General features: G+C 36.8%; 1 protein-coding gene across 1 annotated transcript in view; it reads right to left on the minus strand.

Moving 5' to 3' along the window:
• Positions 1-27,896, minus strand: part of Trpgamma (Transient receptor potential cation channel gamma) — a 268,518-nt gene that overhangs the window by 29,946 nt on the left and 210,676 nt on the right. The window contains exons 5-7 of the mRNA XM_071596868.1: positions 20,663-20,864; positions 18,912-19,082; positions 8,412-8,646 (exon numbers count right to left, since the gene is read on the minus strand). Coding sequence (XP_071452969.1) covers positions 8,412-8,646; positions 18,912-19,082; positions 20,663-20,864 — 608 coding nt within the window. The remainder of the gene's footprint in view (positions 1-8,411; positions 8,647-18,911; positions 19,083-20,662; positions 20,865-27,896) is intronic.

Below are 27,896 nucleotides of genomic sequence, written 5' to 3' on the forward strand. Positions count from 1 at the left end.
AATTTATTTCATTCAACGAAGACATATGGACCGTCTAAAAATATATGCCCATGTATGCACACAAATGCATTCGACAACACATAACCACACATGAAAATCAGTCATTGGCGAAGCATACTATCAAGGTTATGGGATAAGACAAGGGAATGTAGGAAATGAAAAACACAGGGTTAGTGGGGAAGATGAAAGGAAGAATGTTCCAAGCAGAACAATTTACCCAAATCTGGAATCGAGCCACGGACCGTAGCCCTTGCGGACCGAGTTGCAGAACTATTGTGTCAAAGGTTCAATCTTATTAGAATTATTTAATTAGATCCGTAGGGAAATTTGTTGTTACATATTGCTCATTTGCATGGAACAAATTACATACCTGTTCTTCATTGACAACCGTAAGGTAGGAGATACCTGTCGGGCAAACCACAAGAGGAGGACGTTGTTGAGAAGACCACTCAGTGAATACCACTTCCTCAACTATCATCGCTGCATATTTTCATTACATATCTATTTCGTCTGATTTTGGGCAACTATTTTTTTTCAGAATTAGCGGTCGCAGTACTGAAATGGAAGTACTGAAATCCACGGGTTCTCCGATATGCACGCAGTCTTTCTTAATAAACTACAGAAACTACCTGTAGATCCATTAAGCATAATGGCGATATTAACTTATTTGCACATGTAATAAACATAAACTGATGTTGTTTCAGTTTTATGACGAATAAGAAATCAGCAAAACCGCTAAGCCAACTCTATTTGGTTAAAGTGAATATGTTTCAAGAATATGCTTATTTGATATTTTCAGTTACTTGAGAGAGCAAATGTGTAGTTGGAGAGATTTTTGTAACGATAGAGCGAATATGAAGAGTGAATTCAAATTAATTTAACCCCTCTTGTGAAGTTTGAGCGTATACATTAGTACTTCTTGTGAAAAAAACAGATCTCATGGCAAAAACTCGATTTAACATACGAGCTAATTGACAAATACTACCTTGAACAAAAAGTTCCCGGAATAACCACCGTGTGGCGCTCCCATCGTTCCGATTTGAGTTCTGTTTTTTTTGTTAAATTGGTACATCTGTTGTTGATATTCCCTTTAAATCTTAGTGTCATAACTTGACATTTGCAAAAGTTACGTAGCCAAGAGTACATCTATCTCTGTGTGTGTTGGCGATTTTTTACAATTGCAGAAATGGATTTAAATTTGCAACAACGAACTTGTATTAAATTTTGCGTAAAAAACGGATTTAGTGGCGCACGGACGTTGGAAATGTTGGAAAAGTGTTTCGGCAACGATTCTCTAAAAAAAGGTCGTTTACCAGTGGCACGAGCGGTTCAGAAGTGGTCGTGAGTCAATCGAAGATGATGAACGCAGTGGCAGACCATCGACATCGAAAGTCGGTGAAAAAATTGATAAAGTAAAAGAAATGTTGGTCAATAACCGCAAATTAACCATCAGAGAAATAGCGGAGGACTTGAACATTGCCTATGGATCCGCCCAAGACATTGTGGTTAATGATTTGGGTTTCCGTCGTGTAGCAGCAAAGTACCTCAATTTCATGCAAAAAAGAGACCGTGTTGACGTCGCAAAAGACATGATTTGCGAGGCTGAATCCGATCCCACATTCATCAAAAGGATCATTACTGGAGACGAGACGTGGGTTTATGAGTACGACACGCAATCCAGACATCAGGCAAGTGAATGGCGTTCACCAAATGAGCCGAGACCAAAAAAACCACGTCGTTTTCAGTCAAAAAAGAAGGCAATGCTGACGGTTTTCATGGATTACAACGGTGTAGTGCATCATGAATTTTTGCCAGAAGGCCAGACAGTAAACAAAGAGTATTATTTGGGCGTTATGAGACGTTTGCGTGAAGCAATTCGCCGAAAGAGACCAGAAATGTGGGCAGAAAACTCGTGGATTTTGCACCATGATAACGGACCGTCGCACAGTGCTATCATTATTCGTAATTTTTTGACGAAAAATGCAACAAATACCATCCAACAGCCACCGAATTCACCTGATTTGGCTCCCTGTGACTTCTTTCTGTTCAATCGAGTTAAAAAACCATTACGGGGAACGCGTTTTAGCAGCCGAGAGGAAGTAATGGAAAAATCGCAGGAAGCACTGAAGGACATACCGAAAACCGACCGTAACTTTTGCAAATGTCAAGTTATGACACTAAGATTTAAAGGGAATATCAACAACAGATGTACCAATTTAACAAAAAAAACAGAACTCAAATCGGAACGATGGGAGCGCCACACGGTGGTTATTCCGGGAACTTTTTGATCAAGGTAGTATAACTTATCCTGAAATCGTGGAAAGGTAGTTTGAATTAATAATATTTCTTGTTCATAGGTATTTGACATAGAATAAAAACGAATACTACAAAATTCAATATCACACGCATTGAAAACACGTTGAATTAAATGTTAAAATGGCGGCAGCGAAATTATAGACAACGACCGGATCTGACATTCTTTTGACTAATTTCTTGGAACCATAAACATGAAAAATTAAGTTGCAAGGGCCACAATCTTAACCTAAAATGAAATTAAATACACGTGTAATGGATAATTTGGAGCATGGGTCTACAAGGGTGGGGAAAAAAGCCTGTTCTGGGAGCAGAATAAACGATATTCTCTTGGGACCCTCATAAAGAAGGACATATCAAAAAGCTGAAAAAGGTACAAAGAAAGGCTGCCCGATATGTACTGGGGAAGCATAGGAGGATGGAGAGTGTGTCTGACATTTTAAAAACGCTGGGCTGGGAACTTCTGTAATGCAGAAGAAAAATAAGCAGACTCTGTGGAATGTTCCGCATTCTGAAGGGGGAGAAAGCTTGGGCAGATCTTAGGGAAGAGGTGGGGAACCCAAATTTTATTGGGAGAAATGACCACAAATTCAAGGTAAAATGCCGGGCACAAAGAACGAATAAAAAAACTCTTTTCTAAATAAAACAATTGTTGATTGGAACACCTTACTTGCAAAAATACTCGAGCCCTTTCCAAACAGAGTGCATACTTTTAGGAAAAGATGTAAGAAATATATGTAATAATTTGATTGAAGTGTGGTGTAAAATTATATGTAACAGCTTAATTTGTTTTTTAATTTATCTTTTTTTCTTGCTGATTGATTGATGTAAATGAGATGGGAATTCTCTTGCTTTGTGAAAGAGATTTGTGTTTTAAAGTTCCCCTTCAGTGTACTTTTGTTTGATGACTGATTTACCCTTTGTGATTATTTGGGACTTGTGTGCCACCTGACACTGTCTATCAGCACATGTGGATTTAAAAAAATAATAAAGGGTGAATAAAAAGGGCGAGCGAGCAAAAGAAAATGAGTAAATAGGGTGGTGAGAGAAAGAACGTCGGTGGACAAAATTGGAAGAAGGCTGAGGAGTTGGATGGAGTGGCGAGATTCTGATGAATTCTATGATGTTAGGAGAGACGTTAGGTGAGTGGAAAGAAGTTACGGGAACTAGAAGGTACTTCGAACGACGTGAGAAGGGTACAAAATGTGAGAAAATGAAGGCAGCGGCGTAGAAAAAAAGGTGTTTATACTGCGTAGAGGTGCTCTAGAAGTCTGCCAAGGGTAATAATGTGGACAACCTGAAAAAAATCACCTTTTGCTACGTGATTATACTTCAAAAGAGCCTGAAAATCTTTATGGGAGTGATTTTATGACGTCCAATAAATAAAGTCAATGCTATTAAACGAACATTAGCATAACATATGGATACTCACAAGTAAAACATGATCGGACACATGTAACGGGAAGTTTGTAATACTATATATCTTTAATATCTAATAATCCTTACATTGATGGATGAAAATTACTGTTGACCAGCGTCTTAATCCTTTGGTAGCATTATTTGAACTCTCGGTCGTAGAATCACGTAAGGGAGTCTTGCTATTCTACACATTTATATATTGGCGCGGAAAGGATTAGAAAGTAAAATAGTTAATTCCATGAAACTGCGGGAGATGCCGCAACAGTAACTTTTAAAATATCTCATGTTCTCACGAATCTCATGATCTCACCATCTCAAAATTTCAGAGTTTAGGACGACTCCTTGATAGCTTAACTGGCTAAAGCAATCCGCCGAACATCGAGGTATCCGGGTTCGAATCCCGGTCAAGGTGTACGATTTTTACACTCTGAAATTGTTGCATTGGAATACTTAAATTGGGAATGCCATTACTGGTGATTACATTTTCAATTGTAATAGAGTAAATTAAATGGGTCTTTAAATCACTTAAAGAGAGATACTTGCAAAAATATTTTGATATTTAACATAAATTAACTGGACCAGATATCCAAATGTCAACGCTCTTTACCGACTACACTGTCAAGATATCTTAATCAATTAAAGTAAATGGTGAGGCTAAAAGGCAATGACTTAGTGATGAGATGCTCCAGAAATCAACTGGCGGAAGATGTTCTAAGTCAACAAATTAATTTCATTCTTCGGACCATGTGATATGCTTAGACTATTTTGTAAAAAATCTTTTGTGGGCTTTATTTCAAAGAATTAATTGAAAATTTTACATGGGATTGCGCCACCGCCCCCCGTGGGGCAACGCTCTATAGTCTATGGGGCAAAAAGGAGCAAGGAAGCGGCAGGGGGGCGCCGAAGGGTTCTCGACAATGAGACATTTGAGAAGGCTCGGTATTCTTCCTTTTTTCTCCGTTTTAAAAGCTACTTTTTTAAAGTTAACATACTGCCAAAGTAAGATTCAGTGTGAATCTAGAGAAGAATTCAGCTCATCTGATAATCATATTCGGTGGTTTTACATCAAATGTTTACCTGGATAACCATTTTCCAAACCATTCGGTTCCAAAGTTATTTTTCACACATCGCATGATATCATTCTTGTTATAGTACTACTGTATAATGTTTTTGTATTATTTTACGATGACGAAGTTATTACGAAAATGAACGGCCAGTATATTGTTTATACTTTTATGAAATGGTAATAGTTCGTTCAAAAAGAGGACCTTTTCTCTCATACTTCGTATACATACGACTGAACTTTCCCTTTGCCGGCTAGATATCAATTAAATAAATTCACAGGACACTGATGTAAGTCACTGTTTTGCTGACATTGTGAATTTCCTTAAAGCATACCTTTTTTCAGACAATGGGTAATATTCACAATAGTTCTTTGTATAAAAAGAAAACTTTGGAAATATATCGCCTTCATGAGTAAATTGAGGAGTGGGCATACGTATTCACGAAATAACTCGTCAAAGAATAAAAAAAAAAATATTGTCAAATGAAAAGGTTGCCTTGCTATGGAATAAACTTTAGCTGAACCAACGCATACAAAAGTATTAAAAAATCAATCAAAGCCAATTTCACCGCATCAGTCCCTTGAGTTGCCTTTCTTATTAATATAATTTAGGGTATTGCATGGACTAATATGACCATAACGACAGAATAGGAGTCAAAGAAATATTATTACATCCTCAACTGACTAGACCAGTAATATCAATCGAATTTGAAGGGAGCTTACCTTATAGCCGAGTGTTTGGTTTCTTTATGAGAGACAGCAAAGGAGCATGTGCAAACCTTCGGCACAAACTCCCTACGCAACATTTTCGCATTTGCGCCCGCGTGATAAATGTATTGTATTTATACATGAAATGCACAATATTTATAAAAATAAATAAGCTGTATTAATATTTTCAGTTTACCCAAATTGAAACTACTACCGTTCAAGAGCAAAGTAACGTGTACCTAAATCCTGTTTTACATCAGGCATGCAGAACGAGTATGAAGTACATACTCGTATATTCAGCTTTTCTTATTTGAAATTATGCCGGAAGCACATAAATGTTTTTATATGGTTATTAGTAATTTTATTTTAAAAAGGAGCCACTTCAAGATTAAATCCACGTCTTATCATTATCTCATACGTGTATTCTATTTAGTTGATATAAATTATATATATATATATATATATATTAATTTTTATTTTAATCAAATTTAATATTTAAACCTTATTTGTGGATACAGAATGACCGGAAATGAGTCATCAAAGAAGAAATGCAGATATTATAAATTGGTATAACTTAAGTACGGATTTAAAGAGTCCCTTATAAGCACGCACATGACCATGTGCAAACTATGCGGAAGTGTGTTTTCGAATGAGGCGATGAAACCTTCCGGGGCTATTGAACATTTTACGGTTTAACATCCTGACTAGACAAAATAGTCTTTAATACCTTTTCAGTCACTGAGTGCAAAATCGTCCAACACTTTCAATTATGTTGTATCGTTATCCTGCATTACCGATGGTGTTTAAAAAACTCCTTGAAATTCCGACTTCTTATTTAGTGGAACGTTGTTTTAGTGCAGCCATTTAGCTTATTTCCAAGCAGAGAAACATACTTCAGGTTTTAAAACGTGGTGAGTTAAGATCCCATGCTAGGCGACATCAAACCGGACGTTGGAAAACGGGTATCAGGTCATCAAATCTATCCATCCATCCATTCAAATTTTATTTGATGGAAATATGTTATTAAATTAGGCAATAGAATCTCCTTTATGAATGAATAATGGAATCTCCCGCTAAAATGACTTCTAGCAGACCATGAAAAAACAATAATTAATAGTACATCTATCGGATTATAAATAAACATTTGATTAGTCATTGTTTTTAATGTAATCATTTCAATGTTCCTCATTTTTTTATTTTATTTTATAATTTTGATTATTATTTTAAAGCTACCGTTTAGTGGGCGTTGAGTACAGGTTTATGGATCCAAAGGCGTGGTGGCTTGAAAAACTTTGGGAAACATTGGCCAAAATGATAGATAATCATTTCGTATCCCTTGATTTTGAATATAACATCTCCCCTCCTCTGTTAGGTCTCCTGCAATATTGCTTAATTCAGCTAACTTGACTATTAAGGGTGGTTTGAAATAAGTAGCGAAAACATTTCGCTAAAAAAAATTAAATTAAATCCATTTCTAAAAGTTTCCGCATGGCAAACGATATTGATATTAAAAACGCTTGATTTTGCTTGAGTTTGGAATTGAATCCAAGGTATGTGCGTATTGGCCGCAATCAGTAATACGGCAGAACTTGTTTTAGTAAATTGACCACATTTGAAATTGAGTTTTATAAACGATGTACAGGGCAGTGAATTGTTATTTAAGGGAATGTCATTCATTTTTTTGGAGTTCTGAGTGATTTTCATTGCTGGTCAACCATTGAATGCTATAAACGAAGTTTTAAGAATTTATCTGGCCAGAAAATTACGGAGTATTAAATTACCATTAACTCTCTACGATCAATCGATTTGTAAGTTGTGGCAGGGTTATGCACAGCTATTTAATGTTAATAAAGTTGAGTGTTGAAAGTATTCTAATTTTAAATGGTCGGTATTTTTGTGAAAAGAAAAATACAACCTAGTCCCTAAAAACAACTATCTTGTAAGTGGAAACTTTAGGATCCCTTTGGACAAATAATTGTCTTTACAAATGGCGTGGAAGCATCAATGAACGTGAGCAATGACCATCAGATAGTTTATAGTCAGGAAATTTTTTATAAATACATAGGTAAAAATTTACACATCAAAATAATTTCGAATTATTAATTATTCCTTTCCTACCCGAATTACTTTCGCCCTAAGTATTTGAAATAGTATTGGGTCGACGAATAGGACATTGTGATTTTCGTTTTTACGAATTTCAGGTGGAAGCAGAGGTTTCCATAATATGTATTATCATTACGGAGCCTCCGTTGGTTCAATATAGTGAAGTATTTTACTTCTTTGATCTAAATATGTTAGTTGTATTATTTACTTTGACATTTTACGGTAGATGAACAATGCTATTTAATGCATTAAGCTAGATTACCGATTCCTTCCTTATTCCGAAAATAGATGTAACTTTGATAACTGTTGTAGTTATCTCCTAAAACGCATGTAACTAAGTATTATTCTACATCAAGAGCATTAATCGATATTTATTCTTAATATAAAGTAAGAAAAAACTGTGATGCTAGCACAAACTTGATTTTTACGACTGTGGTTTCAAAAAATTAGAAAATTCATTTTGTACGGAATTCGCGAACATTTGGGCATTAAAGGTCAAACCCTAACGTCGAGATCGGGATACAAATTGTCCGAAAGTTTTTAAATATTTATGGCAGAGTTAAGATTTTCAATGGGAAGTGCCGATAGGGCCAACCGAAATCGAGGCGTTGGGAGTGTTCTAAATTTCACATGATCCAAATGCCCCAGCCAACCTTCCCCAGAGCATGACTCACTCCTTCGAGCCGGAGACCCGATCCACTTCCCAACCGAAATACCCCCCCCCCCCCCTTCTAACAAACACACACCCGTCCCTCAACACCCCCGTCTCCCTCCATAACATCGATCAATCCGATCACCAACTCACACAGAAAGGTGAAGTATGAGGCGGAATGGCAAATGAATTTGATGAACGGCTTCCTCATCGTCTGGCCGACTCGCGAGTGGGGCGCCAGCACGTACATCACGGAGAAGAAGGGGAACAGCATGCCGATGCGTACGATTTCCAGGGCCTGCAGAGCCATGTTCTTCCGTCGGAACCCTGGCAGGCCCTCGTACCAGATGGAGGCGAGGAGCTGTTGCACGTTGGGATGCGCCACGAACTGCAGGGCGAGGGATGGGAAGAAACAAAAGACGTTTGTTAGAGGAGGGGGGAAGTAAAGCACGAGGGAAGAGATGGAGGGGGTGAGGATGAGGGTTTTTTATTTGGTTCCCTCCGATGGAGGAATGGGTGTGCATCTGGCTTCGGAGATGCACTACAATCGGTAGGGCGAATGTACTACTCTAGTGCTACAACACATACATACACTTACGAAGGTGATCTGAAAAGTTTCCGACCTCAGAAAATTTCAGAAAAAATGTCTTGTTTCTTTGTTAGTTCGGTAACTTTTCAGACCACCCTCATATATCCAAAGGGGAGCTTAAATAAGGGATGCGGGGTAAAATGTTAATCATAATTACTCATGGGTTCTTAAAATATAATGAGTTAAAAATGTGAGAAATATTTATGCAGGAAATAATAATTTGGAATGGAGTGAGGCAGAAAGTATGTAGCTTTAAAGAATGGTTTATTGTAATGCAGTTTTGGTCGTGTTTATTTTCTGTCATGTTTGAGGAAGCTTTTAAATATGTCAGAGCTAGCGTTTTGGTGGCATAAAAAATCTATATTGACCGGTAGACTATTGATATAATTTTTTAATTTTAGTTGCCTACTGGCTTAAGGTATGTTTTTAATATATCCTGTAATAACACACTATTGTACTCCAAACCCCAAACCTTAAATAGTAAAAGTGTCCTTATTCCAAATACTAATATTAAAATAGCTCTTTTTTTTTAGCTCTGTGTACTTTCTCTTTCCCATAGTTTAATCTAAACTACTAGCTATTCTATTTCTCATTCTCTATCACTTTTCCAGCACTCTCCCTTCCATTATCGCTTCACCATATCATTACTTCTCATTATCTCCTTCATCCACTTGTCCTGCCTTCTCTATACTTTTCCCAATAGCCGTCTCTCTTTCCCTACCATTCTTAAAACTGCTCCATTTTTTCTATCCTTCCGTCAATTTAGTTTCTTCTATTCTTCTCCACAACCAAGCTACAATGGCAACCAATTTAAGCTTCGCCTCCTGCCTCAACGACTAAGTGTCCAAATAGTGCAAACCACGCACCAAATTAAAATTGTCCACAGTATTTTCTTTTCATCTTTCCTTATATTCATCAATTTAAGTACTTATGTATGGTATCTGTGAGCTATTATCCCCTCTTTGTAAACTTCTCTTTGCTTAACGCAATGTGTCTTCTAATTTTCCCAACTATCTACTCGCTTACAATCAAAACAGTTCTCTACTATACGAAGTCTTTCCATTTCTAATTTGTTTTACTAATTACTGTATATCTTTGTCTTCCTATTTATTGGAATACTCATTAACTTAAACAAAACACACACACACACACATATATATATATATATATATATATATATATATATATATTTATATATACATATATTAAATACATATATGTAATCAACCGGTTAAAATAAGTTTAGGATGGAAACAACTACTAAATGTATATTTTGTCTCTCCTAAAAAACACAACCCAGCATCCTACTCTAAAATAAACCTCTTCATCTCCACAAACTCCTTCTTCCCTTCATTCCGTCCAACATCCCTATCCTATTTCTGCTTCTTCCTCGTTTTCCTAACATTCTCCCCTCTATCACATTCTCCAACACCCCGTTGCCAATCTATATGTTTTGCATCCATTTTTTTGGCCTCCTTAAGATTTCTCCCAGAAATTTCCACTCCTCTCCCAACATACCAAGCACCCCTCATTTGTTTTCCTTTCTGTCCACTTCACCTACCCTATCCATCTCCACACCCACATTTCAAAAGCGTCTAATCTACGCCTTCCATCCTGTTTCAATGACCATGTTTCCGCGCCGCGCATAACTCTGCTCCATATCAAAGATTTAACGAGCCTTTTCTCAATATCCTTACGCAAAGTACATGTCATAAATTGCTTCCTTCTAGTAAAAGATTCTTTGCCTATTGCAAATCCTTATATATCTATTACTTTGACCATTTTGGGACAAAAAACTTCCGAGATACTTAAACAGTTCCACCTGCTCTAGTTTCTGTCTGCCTATTACGACGTTCAGCTTAGCCTTTCTCTTTCCAGGAAACTGTACATACTTTTATTTGCATTTATTCTTATCCCAAATTTATCATTCTAATTAATCAATACGCTCACTAGTGCTTTCAATTCCTTGGCTAATAGACAAACTAAAGCTTGGTCATCAGTAAATCTAACTTTTTTTTGAATTGCCCGCCAAATAGCAATCCTATCTCCAGTTTTCTACATGTCTCTTTCACAATATATAGTATTCGTACGATGAGCTTTCCATTCGTATATTGATAATCCTGAGAACTCCTTTAGATGCTTGCGAACTCAAACTTATTGTTCTGTAGTCCTGACATGATGTAACCTTTACCTTTTTTAGGATAGGAAGCAATACTAATCTCACCAAGTCTTACGGCCAGAGATCTTATTCATACGAGAAATACATCTGGTAAATGCTACGAATTAGTCCATAAAGTTCCTTCCTGCCATATTTTCATAAAACTTGAAGCAGTTTCGCGGGAATTAGGTTTACCCATACGCCGTTATTTGATTTCATTTCCATTAATACCCTTTCTATCTATGTCGAGTGTGTCTGGACCTAGGCTATCCTCATCTACGTCATATTCTCCTTCTCTGCCTAACCTTGCTGGCTTAGGTTCTTTAACATTAAATTTTTCTCATATTCCTTATATAAGCTTGGGCCTAAGCTATCTCGATTAGATTTATTCTAAAATTATCCTCACTTCTAGAAAATGCAAAACAAAATCCTCTTGCCTCCTATTAATTAAAAAAAAATACTTTCGCAAAGGAAAATTATGGTTAATTTTAGACTCTATAAACATTGCAAAATTTTTAAGTCCTCCTTTCGATTATTAGATTGCAAAAAAATTGTTTGATTGGATCAGTTTATTTGAAAAATTCAAGCGTTTTTTAATCAAATAAACGATATAAATTAATTTAAAATACTAACGACATTGCTAGTCGGCGTTTGGGATTTTTTACGGGATCGTCTCAAGAGTTCTGGGAAACCAAATTTTCCCATTTTTCACATTTTCGTGCCTCCCTTCTCCATTAAAAAAGTGTCGTTCTTGGCAGGACTTCTCATATTTTTGGCAAGCAGTCTTTAATAGAAGGCTTATGAAGTGACATTACCCTGGAAATAAGAGAGCTTCCGACACCCTAGTTATCCGAACTCCCTAACTGTTTGATGAAATTTATGGAACACCGCGTACAGCAAAAGGGAATTCTTTGCTCAGTGCAGGCGATTTAAGTATTTCGTTATCACCAGGAACCTCGGCAATATTTCACAGTGAAATGATAAAAATTCCTATGTGGCGAAGAGACTTTTTTCATTGATGTAGGTAAAAAGAGGTGATGAAAATGTAATGAAATTATGCATCTCTTTAGTCTTTCAAACTATGAATACAACACGCTCCTTGAGAAACAACGGAAGTAATCGGTGTGATACATTACCAAAATACGAAGTTAAATTTCCAACTCTAGCTGAGGAAGATTCTTTTACAATAAATAAGTAACAGGATACTTTTTATGAATGTGATTGACTCCTCTGATTTTTGCACTCTAGTGAATAAAAAAAAGTTCTAGGAATAAATAAAAATGAAATTATGGCACATAAATTTTCAACTTATTTCTTATTTTGATATCCTAAATTGGATTCAAATTTCACAAAGAAAAAGATATGACGTGGAATCCAGTCCGGATGTCTCGCAACTCAAAACTGCCACCAGCAATGCTGTGAATGCATAAGAATGTTTGATGCGTAAGAATGCAATGATGTTACCGCATAAGAATGGATTGAATGTAAAGGCATAGTACAATAATAGTGAGCACTGATTATTCATTTTTTCTGCTGCAAATGATGAAACCCCGCAAGTAGGACGTTCTTATCGGATCACGCGACTCTTAGGCCACCGAAATATGAATTTTTAGCGCCTTGACTTCTCCTACTCGTTCATAATTAGCAGCCAATTATTCTATCGTTTCAGGCTTCACTTTGTGGAAGTATTTAATATCCATACTAATAAGAAAGACTCGTACTTTTCCACAGATTTCATTATACGGTACAACGCGTTTCACCGACTTGCGGCATACTTGTGGTACCTGATGATGCCGCAAGTAGGTGAATCGCGTTGAACCGTACAATAAAATCTGTGGAAAAGTACGAGTCTTTCTTTTTAGTATGGATAGCAGCCAATTAAGCAATAATTCAAACGAAGAATGCTGAATTTGATTGATTTTTTTCTCTTTAACTCATTTTCTTCTAATAAATGTTCTCATGATCATTTTTTCCTTAATTATCTATACTCTCCTCATAAGCTCATTCTCATAGTTTTCCCCACTCATTCTTCTGCGGGGAGCAATAGTGATCAACATCTATATTGAGCAGTGCTAATTTCCATAATATGAGGAATAGAGGATATTAGGTTTGGCTTCGAACGTAGCTAACTTGCTGCTTAATATTATCAATAAGAGAATAAAAGGAGGGACAATTATTACTTATGCCATGATCAATTTGGGTTCACAAAGGGAAAAGTACACGTAATACCGCAGTAGTAATGATATAACTAATAGGAGGACTATAGAGCACACATATGGTGAATTGTTTGCCTCATGCTTCGGAGTTGAGTAAAATAAATGAATGTATTACGGAAGATAGGAGTAGATAGGAATTAGACAAAGAAGCGTTCAAAAAGAGGAGGGAGTTGATGGACAAGGGCATTAGATAAGGATGTTATGGAAACAACTGGATTACTTTGATTTGGAATGAGATTTTGTACGGTTTGGAAACATCGTAGTAGTTGAGGCAAGATGTTGGGTATCGATTGGAGACTTCTAGACGTGGCTGTGAAGAAAGGTGACATAGGTTACATGGACGGGAAGAAAATAAACTCTTAAGGGCTGAAAATGGTGTGGAAGGAGAGGTGGTTGTTGAGGCACATCCAAAAAATCCTGTATAAACTCATTTCAAAAATTTAAATTATCATTACAAACCATTGAAGTCTGGATTTCACCAGTGATTTTGGAGTGATTCTAAGTGCAAGGAACACAAAGTGAACGGTAAATACATGTATTTACCGTGAGTACTTTGTGACCTCTTTTCTTTGACCATTTGCATTTTTCAGAGTCAAACTGACGGAAAGAACCAATCGTTTCTGTTTATCAGTTTATTCACCATGATTTTCTACCTCTATACATTCACCAGTTCTCTTTTCACTTCTAAAGTAATTCCCCCAAAAGGCTGCAAACTCTGACTAAGTTTCATGTCACATTTGTTCATTATTTAATATTGTAAAATGATAAAAAAATAAGAGAAAACTTTTAAAATATTTAACATAAAAATAAAAGGTAGTCTGTTACTCGCCTCTATATCCTTATAACTTACCTAATCATATCTTCCAGGAAAATCGCAATAGGCGCAGGGAAAATAAAAGTAATTATTCGTATCCATTGTAATTTCAGCATTCTTTTGTAGCATCACATTTCCGTCACCTCCGAATTCTCTTCTTTGCTGCTCCTATCGTCAAATCTCACGTCCATTCGAGAAGAGCACTCCGTATGTACCAAAGTATTAAGCAATCGCTTCCTCACAAGGATTGTATTTCTTCTATGGCATTATTTAATATTAGCAGTTGCTTTTTCCAGGCATAAAACCTTCTTTTCCATTTTTTTCTTGCTATTTCCCTCTTACTTCTTCCATTACTAGTGCCTTCGACGCCCAGATAGTCTGTAGATACTTGGAGATGCTATTCCCTACTCCGACTTTAGACTTCTAGTTTAGTTTTTTTTAAGGTTATTATTTCCCATCCTCTCTCTTTATAGGCTTAGTAACCTTGTGTCTGCTTCTCTGTGCCCTCTTCTCTCTTCCCTGGATTGTATTAGGGGTCCTCGTCATGGGAGATGATGGGTGTTTGTATGTGGAAAATGACTGGCCGCTGCCGCTTTTGCGTGTGACCTCTAATGGGAGCAATGGGCGCATTTGTTAACGTTACTGATAAGCTCAGTTCGGGTTTTCTTTTCACCACTCTTGTGTGTTCAGAGCTCTAAAAATTCAAATTTGATCTTATTCTCTCAAATGAACTAACATGTTTAAGAGACATAAAACACTAGCCTCCATATTTATTTTTTCCGTAGTATTTTACACATCTTTGGTTAACCTCCTTGTAATCAACTCTCTCAAATTTGTCGAAAATAATTTACCCAATTCAATTTATTACATAATATCCTCGCAACTCTGCCCGCCACCATCTCAAGTACTACTCTAAAATAGGTGAAATATTCCTTCCGCTCCGGTTAATGCTCGTCGGTTATAAGGTTATCTTTGCCTTCCTTTTTCTTGACAACCTCATTACCTTTCGTTTTTCATTTATTTTCATTCAACAAATATTACACTGACTTGTCAATGAATAATATCTCCAATTTTTCTAATTAACAAAATCTCAACCCTCTATCCGTGCTCTTTTTTCTAACATATTCCTTTGGAATTAAACAGTCAATCCTTTAAAGTTTATTAGCATTATTTTTCTGACTTCAGGATACTTCCGTGTTGATTAGTGATCCGCATTCCTTGCTTCTCCGATTTTATTTGGTGTAATTTGCAGATGAGTTCAGGTTAATCCGTAAGCCAAAGAATCCAAGTAGAAGATGGAGAGAGACTCCATGATTTAAGTTTGCCATTTTTTCCATTCGTCCGAGTGCTGACACGCAACTGCTACGTCCTACTACTCGGGTCGACGCCGTCTTCCCAACTGCCCACTAATTTATGCCCCTCGGCAAAAACGTTACAAAAAGTGTGCTACTAAAGTTTGAGTCGTGAAATATATGGCACTTTTTGTTGCTCTTTTGAAAGCTATGTAAACTGAACGTTAAAAAGGCTGGTGAGTAATCAAGTGATGTTTTTGCTGTTGTAATTTTGTGAAAGGTTACTTTTGTCGCTGATATTTTCGAGAAGAATACAACTTAATTTCGAATGATGGTTCAATTTGATTCCTTTATTTTAGTGTAGTCAGTAGAGAAGTAGACTACTGACCTAAGGGTCGGGGTTCGACTGAAAGATCCATCTCCGGTAACCTTCAGCTTCAACCAAACTGCGCAATTTCTTAGTAGCATTTTATAAGTAAATATTAAAGAATCGCTTCCTAATGTCTACATACTCTAGTATTTTTTAATGCTATTAGTTCCTTCTTCAGGAAGAAAACATACTACTCCATTCTCCTGCTTACTATATTCCTCTTGCTTCTTCCATTACTGGTATTTCCGCTGCCTAGCTAACCTTACTTGGAGAATTTCTTCCGTACTCCAAATCTTAGTTTAAGTATCTCTTTTCTTAAGGTTGTAATTTTTGACACGAATGTTATTTTTTAAGAATGCTTCTACATACCATTAGAGGACCTCGCTCATTTGCAGAATTAAGAACAGTAAACGGAGAAATATGTGAGACATTCAGAGAAGCTTGCCAGAATTTAGGGTTGCTAGAAGGAGATCAACACTGGGATGACTCATTGCGAGAGGCCAGTTTGATTTCTCTTCCAGGACAAATCCGAATTTTGTTTGCCATCATAATAACCTCCTGTAATCCATCTAACCCAAAAACATTATGGGAAAAATATAAAGAATCAATGAGTGAGGATATACTGGCTAAAGTTCGAAGTGAAAATCCTACATTGGATATTACGTTTAACTCCGACATTTTTAATAAAACTTTGATTATTTTGGAGGAAAAGTGTATCACCATGGTTAACAAGACTTTAGTGGAACTCAGTCTTTTTGCACCTGTACAAGATCAACAGGGTGTATTTTATCCAGATTATATACGTGAAACTAGCTACAATGTCTTAGACTTAGAAGCATACATCGCGGTTAAAAAGCCACTTCTTAATGAAGATCAGAAATTCGCGTACGAAACAATAATGGATCAAGCAGATAAACAAGAAGGAGGTATCATTTTTCTTGATGCTGCTGGTGGCACGGGAAAAACATTTTTAATTAGTTTAGTTCTCGCTGAAATCAGGGTTCATGGAGAAATTGCTCTAGCCGTTGCATATTCAGGTATTGCAGCGACATTAATGGAAGGAGGAAGAACAGCCCACTCTGCCCTTAAGTTGCCACTTAATATTTCCCGACAAGAAAATCCCACATGTCATATAAATAAAACAAGCGGCCAGGCACAAGTTCTTATAGAATGTAAATTGATAGTATGGGATGAGTGTACGTTGGCTCATAAAAAATCTCTTGAGGCCCTCAACGCAACACTTCAAGATCTTAGAGGAAACTGCAGTTTAATGGGAGGAGCTCTGGTACTCCTGTGTGGAGACTTCCGTCAAACTCTGCCTGTCATTCCAAAATCGACTCCAGCCGATGAAATTTATGCCTGTTGAAAACATTCTGTTCTATGGAATCATGTCCAAGAAATTAGCCTTAAACAAAACATGCAAATCCTCTTAAGAGATGGGAATGCTCAAAATTTTGCAAATAAACTTTTGGAGATTGGAGAAGATAGATTAGTTATTGAAGCATCTGGTATGATAAAATTGTCATCAGATTTATGTGTATCGGTGAAAACTGTCCGCGATATGATACAAGCAGTCTATCCTAACATTAATCAAAATTATAAAAATTTAGAATGGTTTCGAGAAAGAGCCATTCTTGCTCCTAAGAACGATGATGTTAATGAAATTAACAAGGAGATACTAGCCATGCTGCCAGGAGACGTGATTGAATATAAATCGGTTGATACCGTAGTGGATGCTGACGAAGCCGTCAATTATCCAACGGAATTCCTAAATTCACTTGATCCAGCTGGATTGCCACAACATCGCCTTATACTTAAAGTAGGATCTCCAATCATTTTATTGCGAAATTTAGATCCACCAAAACTCTGCAATGGGACACGATTGTGTGTGACAAAATTGATGAAAAATATAATCCAGGCAGTCATTTTAACTCGAAAAGGAAAAGGTGAAATAAATTTTATTCCACGGATACCTCTAATCCCAACTGATCTTCCCTTCAACTTTAAAAGATTATAGTTTCCAGTCCGGCTAGCTTTTTCAATTACCATTAATAAATCACAGGGACAGTCTTTAAAGTTTTGTGGTGTTGATCTAAGATCGCCATGTTTTAGCCACGGGCAACTTTATGTTGCTTGCTCCAGAGTAGGTTCGCCTAAAAATTTATATATTCTTTCTCCTGGATATGAAACAAAAAATGTAGTTTATAAACAGGTGTTAAATAAAAAAGATTCTTAAATTTGTATGAAGTAGTGTATTATTGTACTTTATAATTTGTTGTTTTTATTTATGTAGTATATTTATATTACTGTTTCTCCCTAACCCGTGCAAAGCCGGGTATTCAGCTAGTTCTTATATATTGCTGACAGATTATTCTTTGTGCGAATCAATATGATTTCTAAGAGGGGGGAATAAGTGGTAGATAGTTTCTCGGTAAGTTTTAGGTCTGCGATGATGACGCAATAATCACGAACCACAAGAATCGAATGTATTGAAGCCGTGTGTAACGCGTCAGACTTCGGACTTGCCTTAATTATTTAAGGAAAACATCTTACTTATTTTGCATTAGTCCGAAAACAGCACTTCGACCTTTACATTGGACTTGGAACATTGATGTAACAATTGGACAATGACATACACCAAATCCATATCCATTTATTTTGCGTGAGTAGTACACCACTTTCATTCATGGAGGAATCACTCGGAGTATTGCTGACTCGAGTAAACAACGTTTTGTGCAAATCATTAAGTCTGGAATTCCGACCACCAATACACCGCAACTGAAAACCCCCAACTACGCAAGGATCGACACGCTTTCTACCCCAATTTCACGCGACAGAACTTTCTAAACAAAACCGAAATCTATGACCCATTTTCATTCTATAACAGTCCATCTCGAGTTTTCAGGTGCCTTAAATTAAAAAGAGAATAATATTGAAACAAATATCGTGGGCAGGCAGTGGATTTGGCCATTCCTACCATCATTATTAAAAAAAAAACAAATTAAAAATTTTAACCGAACCCAGATGTTCCCGCATGATATAGATAAGACACGTATGTTTCTCAGATTATTTTTGCACGCGTTAATGTTTATCTGAATTAATGCGTGCGCGGAAATTCATGCACATAAGGCTGGTGTCCTAAGAGCCCCCTTCCACAGAATCTTGCGTAAGGATATTTTTAGGATCTAGAAATGGATAATAAGTGAGCACTCGCCTTTTTCTGCCGCAGCTTGATGGCCAGCTTGAGCCTGTTGAGGTGCATCCTCTCGCCGTGTTCGAAGGCAGGTCCAGTCGGGTCGTGGTTCAACAACACCTCCAACTCGTAAGAGCTCCTCGTGTGGTCGAGCAGGGCCGTGGCGAAGTCCTGGCACTGTTTCCGAAGCTCCTGGCAGAGGGAATGGCGAAACCAGCATTGAAATTGGGAATGGGAGGTTTTGTGGGAGAGTTGTTTATGTTATAGAGGCAGTCCATGTTGTAATCATCAAGCAGACTTTCAATAATCATCGTGACACGTTAATGGTACACCAGTAAGCGCATTTATATATTTAAAAGTTACCTCGCTCGTCACTAAAGACTTGAGCTACGTGTTAAAGACTACAGCTACGTTCTTTGCTTAGAAAATTTAACAGGTTTTTAACACATTTACAGACCTCGCGAGTTTTTATGATAGTGAAATATAATCCTCAGATTATTGTAGCTCCTTAATTACCAGGGTTGTTTATGGTAATGAGCGTGATGAGTCAATGTTTAGAATTTTGAATCGTTAAGTGATGTGCCATTGCTAATTCCTCTTGTATATGGCTTCAAATAAGATCCTACTTTAAATATGTATTGTATATTCATTCTGGAAAATGTTATACGCAGCCTAGGGATAAACACGCGCAGGGAAATCTGCACGCAGTATAAATTATACATTTTTTGGAATGAGAGTATTTGGGTAAAATTATTTTTGTTAAAAACTATTATCTGCGTAAGGGATGAAATTAACCTCATTGCGGCATCTTTAAGTTTAAGCCATGTATAACGTTGCCATTATTCACCAAGCGTGTGAAATTGGCGGTATTGATATCGACTGTGGATACAAATAATACGTAAATGGTACAGAAGTCATTAAATTGCCTTATCAAGACATGGATAGTAAAGAATCACTTTCAGGATATAAGAAAATTCGTAGAAATGAATTTCTCCCCTGAGTCAGGGACAGTGCCGTGGCCAGATGCGCTCGGCTTCCCTATTCACGGCTACGAACTCGTGCCTAATCATGGGTAGATGCTTTATTATTTTTATTCTAATCCCTTCTTGGGTACTATTTAGAGAACATTTCAAGCGTGCCACGTCAATTACGAAAATTTACCAAGAGTGAAAATATATCCTTTGTCAAATTACGTACTTAGTGGTCTTTAGACTGACAAGATGGTAAAAATTTACCAATGCATGTGGTATCCGTTGAAAACATTCCAAACAAAACCTAGTGAGCAAAAAGCCGATAATACCTGCCCAGAGATTGTGAGTATTACGGATAGAATGTTTAACTGAAAATGTATTTTGGCGGATATCATGAAGATAGAACGCATGCTTTCTAAATTTTTCCCGAATAACTCCTAATCTCTAATTTATATTAGAATTATTTCTAAAGAAGTCGATACGAACATCGATATTTATTGCTGCCTTACTCATCTTCCATATTCCTGTGCGAGTTACAAGTTTGACCTGAAAAAAACTTGAATTAAAAAGATGCTCTCTGAAATCCCAAACTGACAAAAATGATTTCTAAATAATTGCAAGGGAAACTCCTGACTCACGCCAGAGATAACCTCACGGATGATCTTTCCGCACGAATGTAAACTCTTCAAATTATACTTCCCCTTTTTGCAAAGTTTGAGCGCAATCGATGTCCGATGTCCGATGAAGAAAGCACCATCGATTGAGAAACCAAACAATAGACTTTTCTTTTTATTCCCTGACCTGGTATTCGCACTTGAATTCGTGTTCCAGAAAGGAGAGTCTTCTGAGCTCCCAGGACAGCTCGAAGGCGGTGAGGATGGGGTCCTTGGAGGAGAGGGCGATAAGCGAGGGCGAGGCCAGGGCCCGGTACGCGTTGATCCGGGACCGCGAGTGACGCAGCGAGTCCTCCTGCCGTGAAGTAACGCACTCGTCGCATCCGCACCTGCGTGGAACGAAAAATAAGCATCACATCACTGGAAACAAAATGCATTACATCATAGTTCTAGATTAAAATTCGTTGAAAATTTTCTTATAGGATTCTGATATCAAAATAGCAAAGAAATACTGCACCGTCATTCATCACTACGGAAGAAACAAACACGATAGGAAAAATGAAACACTCACCCGGACTACATTGTACACATTGTTTTATGAGACTCCACATTGAGCTTTGTCATTGAGCATAGTTTTGTACAGTGGTCGTAAAAACGGAAAAAATAAATAGGTGGAGAGGTAAACAAAAAAAGGATTGCTAATCATGGTAGGCATAGAGAGGTTATTGAGAGAAATTCGAAGAATGTAGTACAAGTAGATGTAGATCATATTGAACATCAATGGAGTGTTAAATACTGTGATTGAGTGGAACATTTTGGCAAAGTAAAGTAGAGGTAGGACAGGATTAAGTATTTTTGACGAAATTAAGTGACGTATATAAAGTTAAATATGGCTTCTTACAGGTATCGTTGAGTGATTAAGTAGTGTAATCATCTTATTTGGTAGAGCCTCAAGGTGCAGTCCCTGGGCTAATCAAATACTTACCTTGCCCAGTAAACTATAAATACGAGGTACATATCGTACATATTGGTTACCACAGTTACTCCCTCGCGTCACCTCACTTAATGGACTACGTGTATGTTCTGATAAATATTTCAACTCATTAGCCTGCCTAACAAATAAATTTTACCTGAAGTGATGGATTGAATTGCACTAACGATAAATAAATTAAAGGCTCTTTATTTTATAAAATATTTGTAGTGGTAATAAAATCACCCTAAATCAGGTCATGGAAGGTAGCTGGAACATTAGATAAATCTATATCTATAAAGGATCACTTTTTAAATTAGATTAAAATTAAAATCGAGCGTAGTTCATAAACCAGTGGGTACGGGGTTATTTTTAGACTTTAGAGAATTTTGGAAAAACTTACTTTTAAAATCGCTGAGTGGAATGGAATTTTAATACTTTTTGAAATAAGTGAATTAAAATTATAAGCTTTTAGTTAGGATGAGTGAACTCTTTAATTCATTCCGATTTCTTCCTCATGTACATACGTACATTTTGCGATAAGTTTTACTTTCCAAAGCGATGCTAAAGTCTCATTTTTGCGTTCTAGTTTAAGAAGAAATACAAAAATGTGTCAATTAAAGAGCTAATAGTAGATTAATTATGAAATATGCTTTATCAAAGTACTCTATGTTGAAACTCTTGGCTGAAGAGGACGTGAGAGGAAAACAAGGAAAGAAAACTAGCCAAGTAATTAATAAACTGAAAAATAATGGACGGATAATTGAGAAACCTAGAATATTGGGAAGCAGTGCGGTACAATGAAAGAAATAACCGAAGAAAAGTGCTGAGAAGAACACTGATCCTCAGACATTAGAACATTATTGAGTCCAAAAATTTCAATCGAACTTGTTCAAGCAAAATTTGGATTCAGGATTACAATATACATTTCACAACATGTAATTCTTGATCAAGTCGTCGTTACGTTTTATTCTTCAAATAAATTTCTAAAAAAAACAATTAGGTTCATACGTTAAATGATTGAGTCAAGTGTTTTAAACTTTTATAACAACCAGGATAAATTTATTGCATTTGGTTTAAAAAAATGTTAACAGTGGCAATTCAGGGGGTGGAAATTAATCTGTGGTTATTTTTATGTAAATTTTAAATATCTTTGTTTCTTTTCACTTTAAAGGACGATATTTGTCGAAATACAGGATGAAAAACTGTGTCCGATAGTCTATCTGCTACGAGGCCACGAAATCGCTTATCTCACCGTTATGGTCTGATCTTTCTCCATTTTTGCCAGATGTGAAAGCATTTTAACATATAAAAGGAAAATGCATTAGGTTTTGATGCTCGGCAGTATATCATTCTAATATTATTCACGTTTACAAATGTCACACCAGAGTTTTCATCCATAATCCCCGCTTCGGTGTAACGAAAAAAAACTTGGTGCCTTGGCAGTATCGGATATTTTTGCTTTGGAGGCCGACTGGCGGACGAACTTGCTTTTCCCTCCTTCCTCCAAGGGACCTTTCCTTAAGGGAAATGAGATGCAGGGTGGACCCTCTGCCCTTACCCTCTTCCCCACTTACTCCCGGAAACTCCACCATCCCCATCCCCTCCCTATATGCCATCCTCTGACCCTTTATTCAGTAGAAAAACTCCGGGAGTTGCCAAATACGGGGTCTTCCTAAAAAAATGCGACATTTTACACGACCCGAGAGAGAGAGAGACAGAGAGAAAAAAAGTTCTGCTTCCCCGTATGCGAGGGGTGGGGGTCTGGCGATGCTGGGCTGGAGATAAACCAAGGCTGGTCGGCTGGTTTTATTCTTCCAGATTACGTGAATGTTTTCACGCCGTTTACACTGGCTAAACAACGCACCTGAAATTACGCACATCTAACCCACGCCGAAAAAAATTGAATTTTTACTTTACGACTGAAAAACCACCTCACGTGGGACTCTGAACATGCTCACGCAGTTTCTGCCCCTACGCGCAAAACATAATCGTTTACGCGTACCTCGCAGCAGTAGAAATCAGTAATCAATAGTCAAGCAAATCATGCTATGTGATTATTTTGAAGAGGCTCAGATGAAAAGAATTTCCTTATACTTTTGTATTAAAATACATGTTAGTATAAACAGGAATATAATACCTAGAATACCAACCGGGCTTTACCAACACTATGACACCAATAAATGTATTTACATATTGTCTTGGGCTTTTACGATCACTACTGCAACGGGTGTAATTACCTTTTTAAGGAAATAACCCAGAGGGAATGAGTAAGGAAATAAATAATTATGATGCTGATGATGATGATATTTTTACGATAGAATCTGGTCAAATAATTATTTAGATACCAATAACCGGTTGTATTTTCTATTATAATATACTCTCTCAGGGATTACTTGATGGAATTCTTTCGAAGAAGACAACACCATCGTCGTGAAACATAAATATTATGATGGAATCTACCAAGGTAGCCTTCCCTCGTTTACGCTTAGTGTTTTCGTTTAAACAGTTGGGCCTAAAAGGCTGGCTGTTATTCATAACATTGATGTTTGGGCACTGAGAACCCAAATATCGGTTGATATTATCACTCAACTCATTGCCATGTCATTGCTAAAGACTAAATGACTACGAATGTAATTATTAATCATCAATGAAATTTCATAATTAGCAAGTTCGGCAACCATGGTGTAATAATTTTATTTAAATCATCATATATAATTTACGTTTTATGAAAAACCATTGAAGTTTTTTTTCAGATTTTTTCTCATTACTCCTATTTAGGTAAGCTGTGCACCCTTAATTAACCGTGAAATGTTATATTCTCACTAATTAATATTTTGGGGAGAGATTATAGTACTATTTTATAATTGTCAAATATTATTTTCCCACTACTTAAATATACTCTAATACATTCATGCATCACTTTTTTAAACTCCATTTCAAATCATTTGGACTGTTAAAAATGTTATTTACCAAAAGTGAGGAACAAAAAAAGTTGTAATGCCATGGGCGGCATATAATTGGTCAAATGCTCGTCTGTGGTGCTAATGATTGGATAAGTTCAAACGGGATTAAATCGCCGTGAGCAGTTTAAAATTTCCTTGATGTAGACGATGAAGTTTGCAGCAGTGCAAACATCCCACAAACGAAGCGAAAAAACAAATTGAATGCGGGCGCACACAAACATTTCCGGTCGGCGCATTGATGAGGCACGAAACCTCGACGGCTATGAGCCAGTGAGTTCGTATCTGCGGTCAGTTGGACTGGAACTTCCATTTGCAAAATCCGAATGAGGGGCAAACGTCACCGCACTCGTAAGTCCCCTGAGGAGTGTGACAACACCGGTGCTCGTCTCCTAGCGGTAATGGAACGCTGGTCGTCATATAACTGGGAAAGATTGATCACTTATTGGAAAGCAAACCAATTGGTAATTGAAAACGAACTCTCGGTATCTCATTGAGATTGAATACCGATCATACCAATGGACAACGCCGGAAATTATATTACATTCCAAGGAACAAGCTGGCAGTGATAACACAAACATTGCGATACAAATAAATGAATACATAAACAAACAAATAAATAAAAATAATTAAATAAATTAACAAGAAACAATTGAGAATACAGTTCTATCCTTCTCCTCCTTGAGAAAGTTGGCTTGGAACACCGAAAATTCTAAACCTAGCGAGTTTATTTTCTTTTTTGTGTGTGTCTGTGTTTTTGTCTGTGTCCACTAGTGCTAACTTTTACAACTTATATATATATATATATATATATATATATATATATATATATATATATATATATATATATACATATATATATATATATATATACATAAACATATATATATATATATACACATAATATATACATATACACATAAAATACACGTACAGGGAAGCACGTGTATTAGCAGCTGTGTCGTGGGATATAATGCCCTGGGACGACTTGGAGCGCTAAAATCTTTTGGACCGATTTATAGCAGGGACGACTTTCTTCCGTCAATCGTTTAAGTAATGTTCTTAGGTATGAGGTATATTATGTAGGTCGCCTCTAGAGCATGTGGAAATATGTTTTAGGGCACTAGCGATGAAAATATGGTAGATGTATTTAAAGGAGAACATTAATTTTTCATTTTTAGGGCATTACTTTATATGATGTATTAATGAATTACCTAGGCGGAAAGAAAATCATTACATGCATATCCTATCCATTTATTATACTGCATCTGTGTGTTTAAGCGTATCTCTCTTTGATGTATCATTATTTTCCACCATGACGATGCAGCAGTGATGAATATTTTCCTCAAAATTTTATGTCAAATCATTAAATTGATACGTTTCACTAGCGTTGAGTCTGAAGAAGAGTAAACATGGGCTCAATAGACATGTTAAGTACTAAATATCATGGAAGAAATGTTGAATGTTTTGTTTTTCTTCTTACCGGATTTTCACGAACCGGGCAGCAATAATTTTTCAATTTCAAAATCAATGGATTCTAGAATGGGGCCCAAATACTTCCACGTTCTTCGTTATAAGGTCTAAATGACGAGAAAACTCACTTTTTTCGTTTATATGAAGCCAAATTTGAAATGCTCCTCGGTGAGAGCAGTCAAATTTCCATGTTAAAAGCCCAATGGCGAACGGTTTAGCACTATTTATTTTATGATGAACTTTTGCCATATAGAAACGAAATTTTCACTTCAGTCTCAACCTGTTACGCCAGACTGGACGTTAATATATGAATACATACATCCTAGATAACACATGCGCAAATATCGCAATCGTTAATCGATAAACATTTTCGACGGGATAGCTAAGTGATGTGACCAATGTTTTGATGCAATTTTACATTCATACATAAAGGAGATATTTTCATTATTTAAGTGCAAGAAGAATTATATCTAGGTCATTAAAAATGAAGAATTTAGCGCAGGTAAATGTCACTTTGGACACTTATTTTCCCACCAAATTCTCGCGAAATGAATATCTTTAATATATTTTCCGTATCCCATTCCCCTATATTTTTGCTCGTACCCCTTAACACAAACCGTTGAGGTTTTGTATGTGTACGTAAAAGATTTAACGGTGGTTAGGTAATTAACATCCAAACGGCATACCACCGGGTAGCAATCATATTTCAACTCTCGTCCTCCGCACGGGGTATCAAATTTAACCCAGTACGCGCTACTGCCTCCCCTCCTGTCTTCCAGAGCCTGTCCTCTTCCCTCATATCCCTTAAATCCTTCGTCCCCATTTCCCTCAATCTTCTCTTCCAACCTCTCCTCCTCCAACCCAAGCCTGGCCGCCATTCTCCCGCCGAAATTCAACTTCCAAGCACCTTACCTTCTGATTTGCATGCTACAAGGACCCCGAAAGCCCCCAAGACTACGCTTAATAAAGGCGTTTCACACCCGCCCGAAGATATCTCCATCCCGGCAGCTTCGCCAATTTTCTCATCTCTCAACCCACTCCTCCCCTCTAAGCTACTCAACCCGGTTTCGCCTTTCGGATTTTCATTGCCCTCTCCCTGTTTTGTCTCATCTTGGAGAGACGAATGGAGGGTTAACTTTTCGTTATGACAAGAGGACTCGGGGGTTGTCTCGAAGCGACGTAGAATAAGAGCATACTTACTTATGTTTATGCAGGGTGTGCTAATAAATGCGCACAAACGCTCCGACTAGTTTAAATCTCGGGTGTTTCTTTTTTATGTGTTCTGTGTTTTATGTTCGCCACGACTGTGCCACTCAAATCATCAGAAAGTCTACTGGATTTTACTACTTTTTACTTCTTATCAATATTTACCCCACCACCCTATATTTCTGCCTTCTACGGAATAAACCCGGAAACAACCCCTCTCGCCATATTCAAAACTTCGTCTTTTGTGAATTGCATACTTTCAGACAGAATATGGTGAAATTTGAACAGAGCAATCTACCAATTGGTGATGAAGATGATGCAGTACATCAAAACGGGCCGTGGGATAAATTATTATCTAGTGAAAAAGTGTATTAGTCGTTAGACTTCTCCTTTTTCCAACTTATATCCGTAAATTTTATACTCTAAAGTCTACATACTCCTTAAAAAATCTAAATTTAAAAAAGTCAGCAATCTACACCCATTTACTTGCCTAAAAAATCTGATTGGTAAGTTTTAGCAAGCTAATTATTAAATATTTTAATAATGTTTAAAATGCATTGAATCCTTGTTCATAGAAAGAAAGACGGGGGGCGGGTAATTATTTGGTGATAAACAAGAATTACTACAGGAGAGACTATTTTTCCGACGAGATTTTCAATAATTAACATTTTGTTGCTATGTTGGTGAATATTAAAATATTTTAAAATATTTTTGGAACTCTGTTGGTATTTGGTACCGTTACATGTAGTTCTATATAATCGCCAGAATAAACCTTTCAATTTATCTTTACCTTAAATAAACATTCCGCA

The sequence above is a fragment of the Hetaerina americana genome, unplaced genomic scaffold (genome assembly GCF_022747635.1).
Source record: "Hetaerina americana unplaced genomic scaffold, ioHetAmer1.1.p SCAF_8, whole genome shotgun sequence".
Lineage (NCBI taxonomy): Eukaryota > Metazoa > Arthropoda > Insecta > Odonata > Calopterygidae > Hetaerina > Hetaerina americana.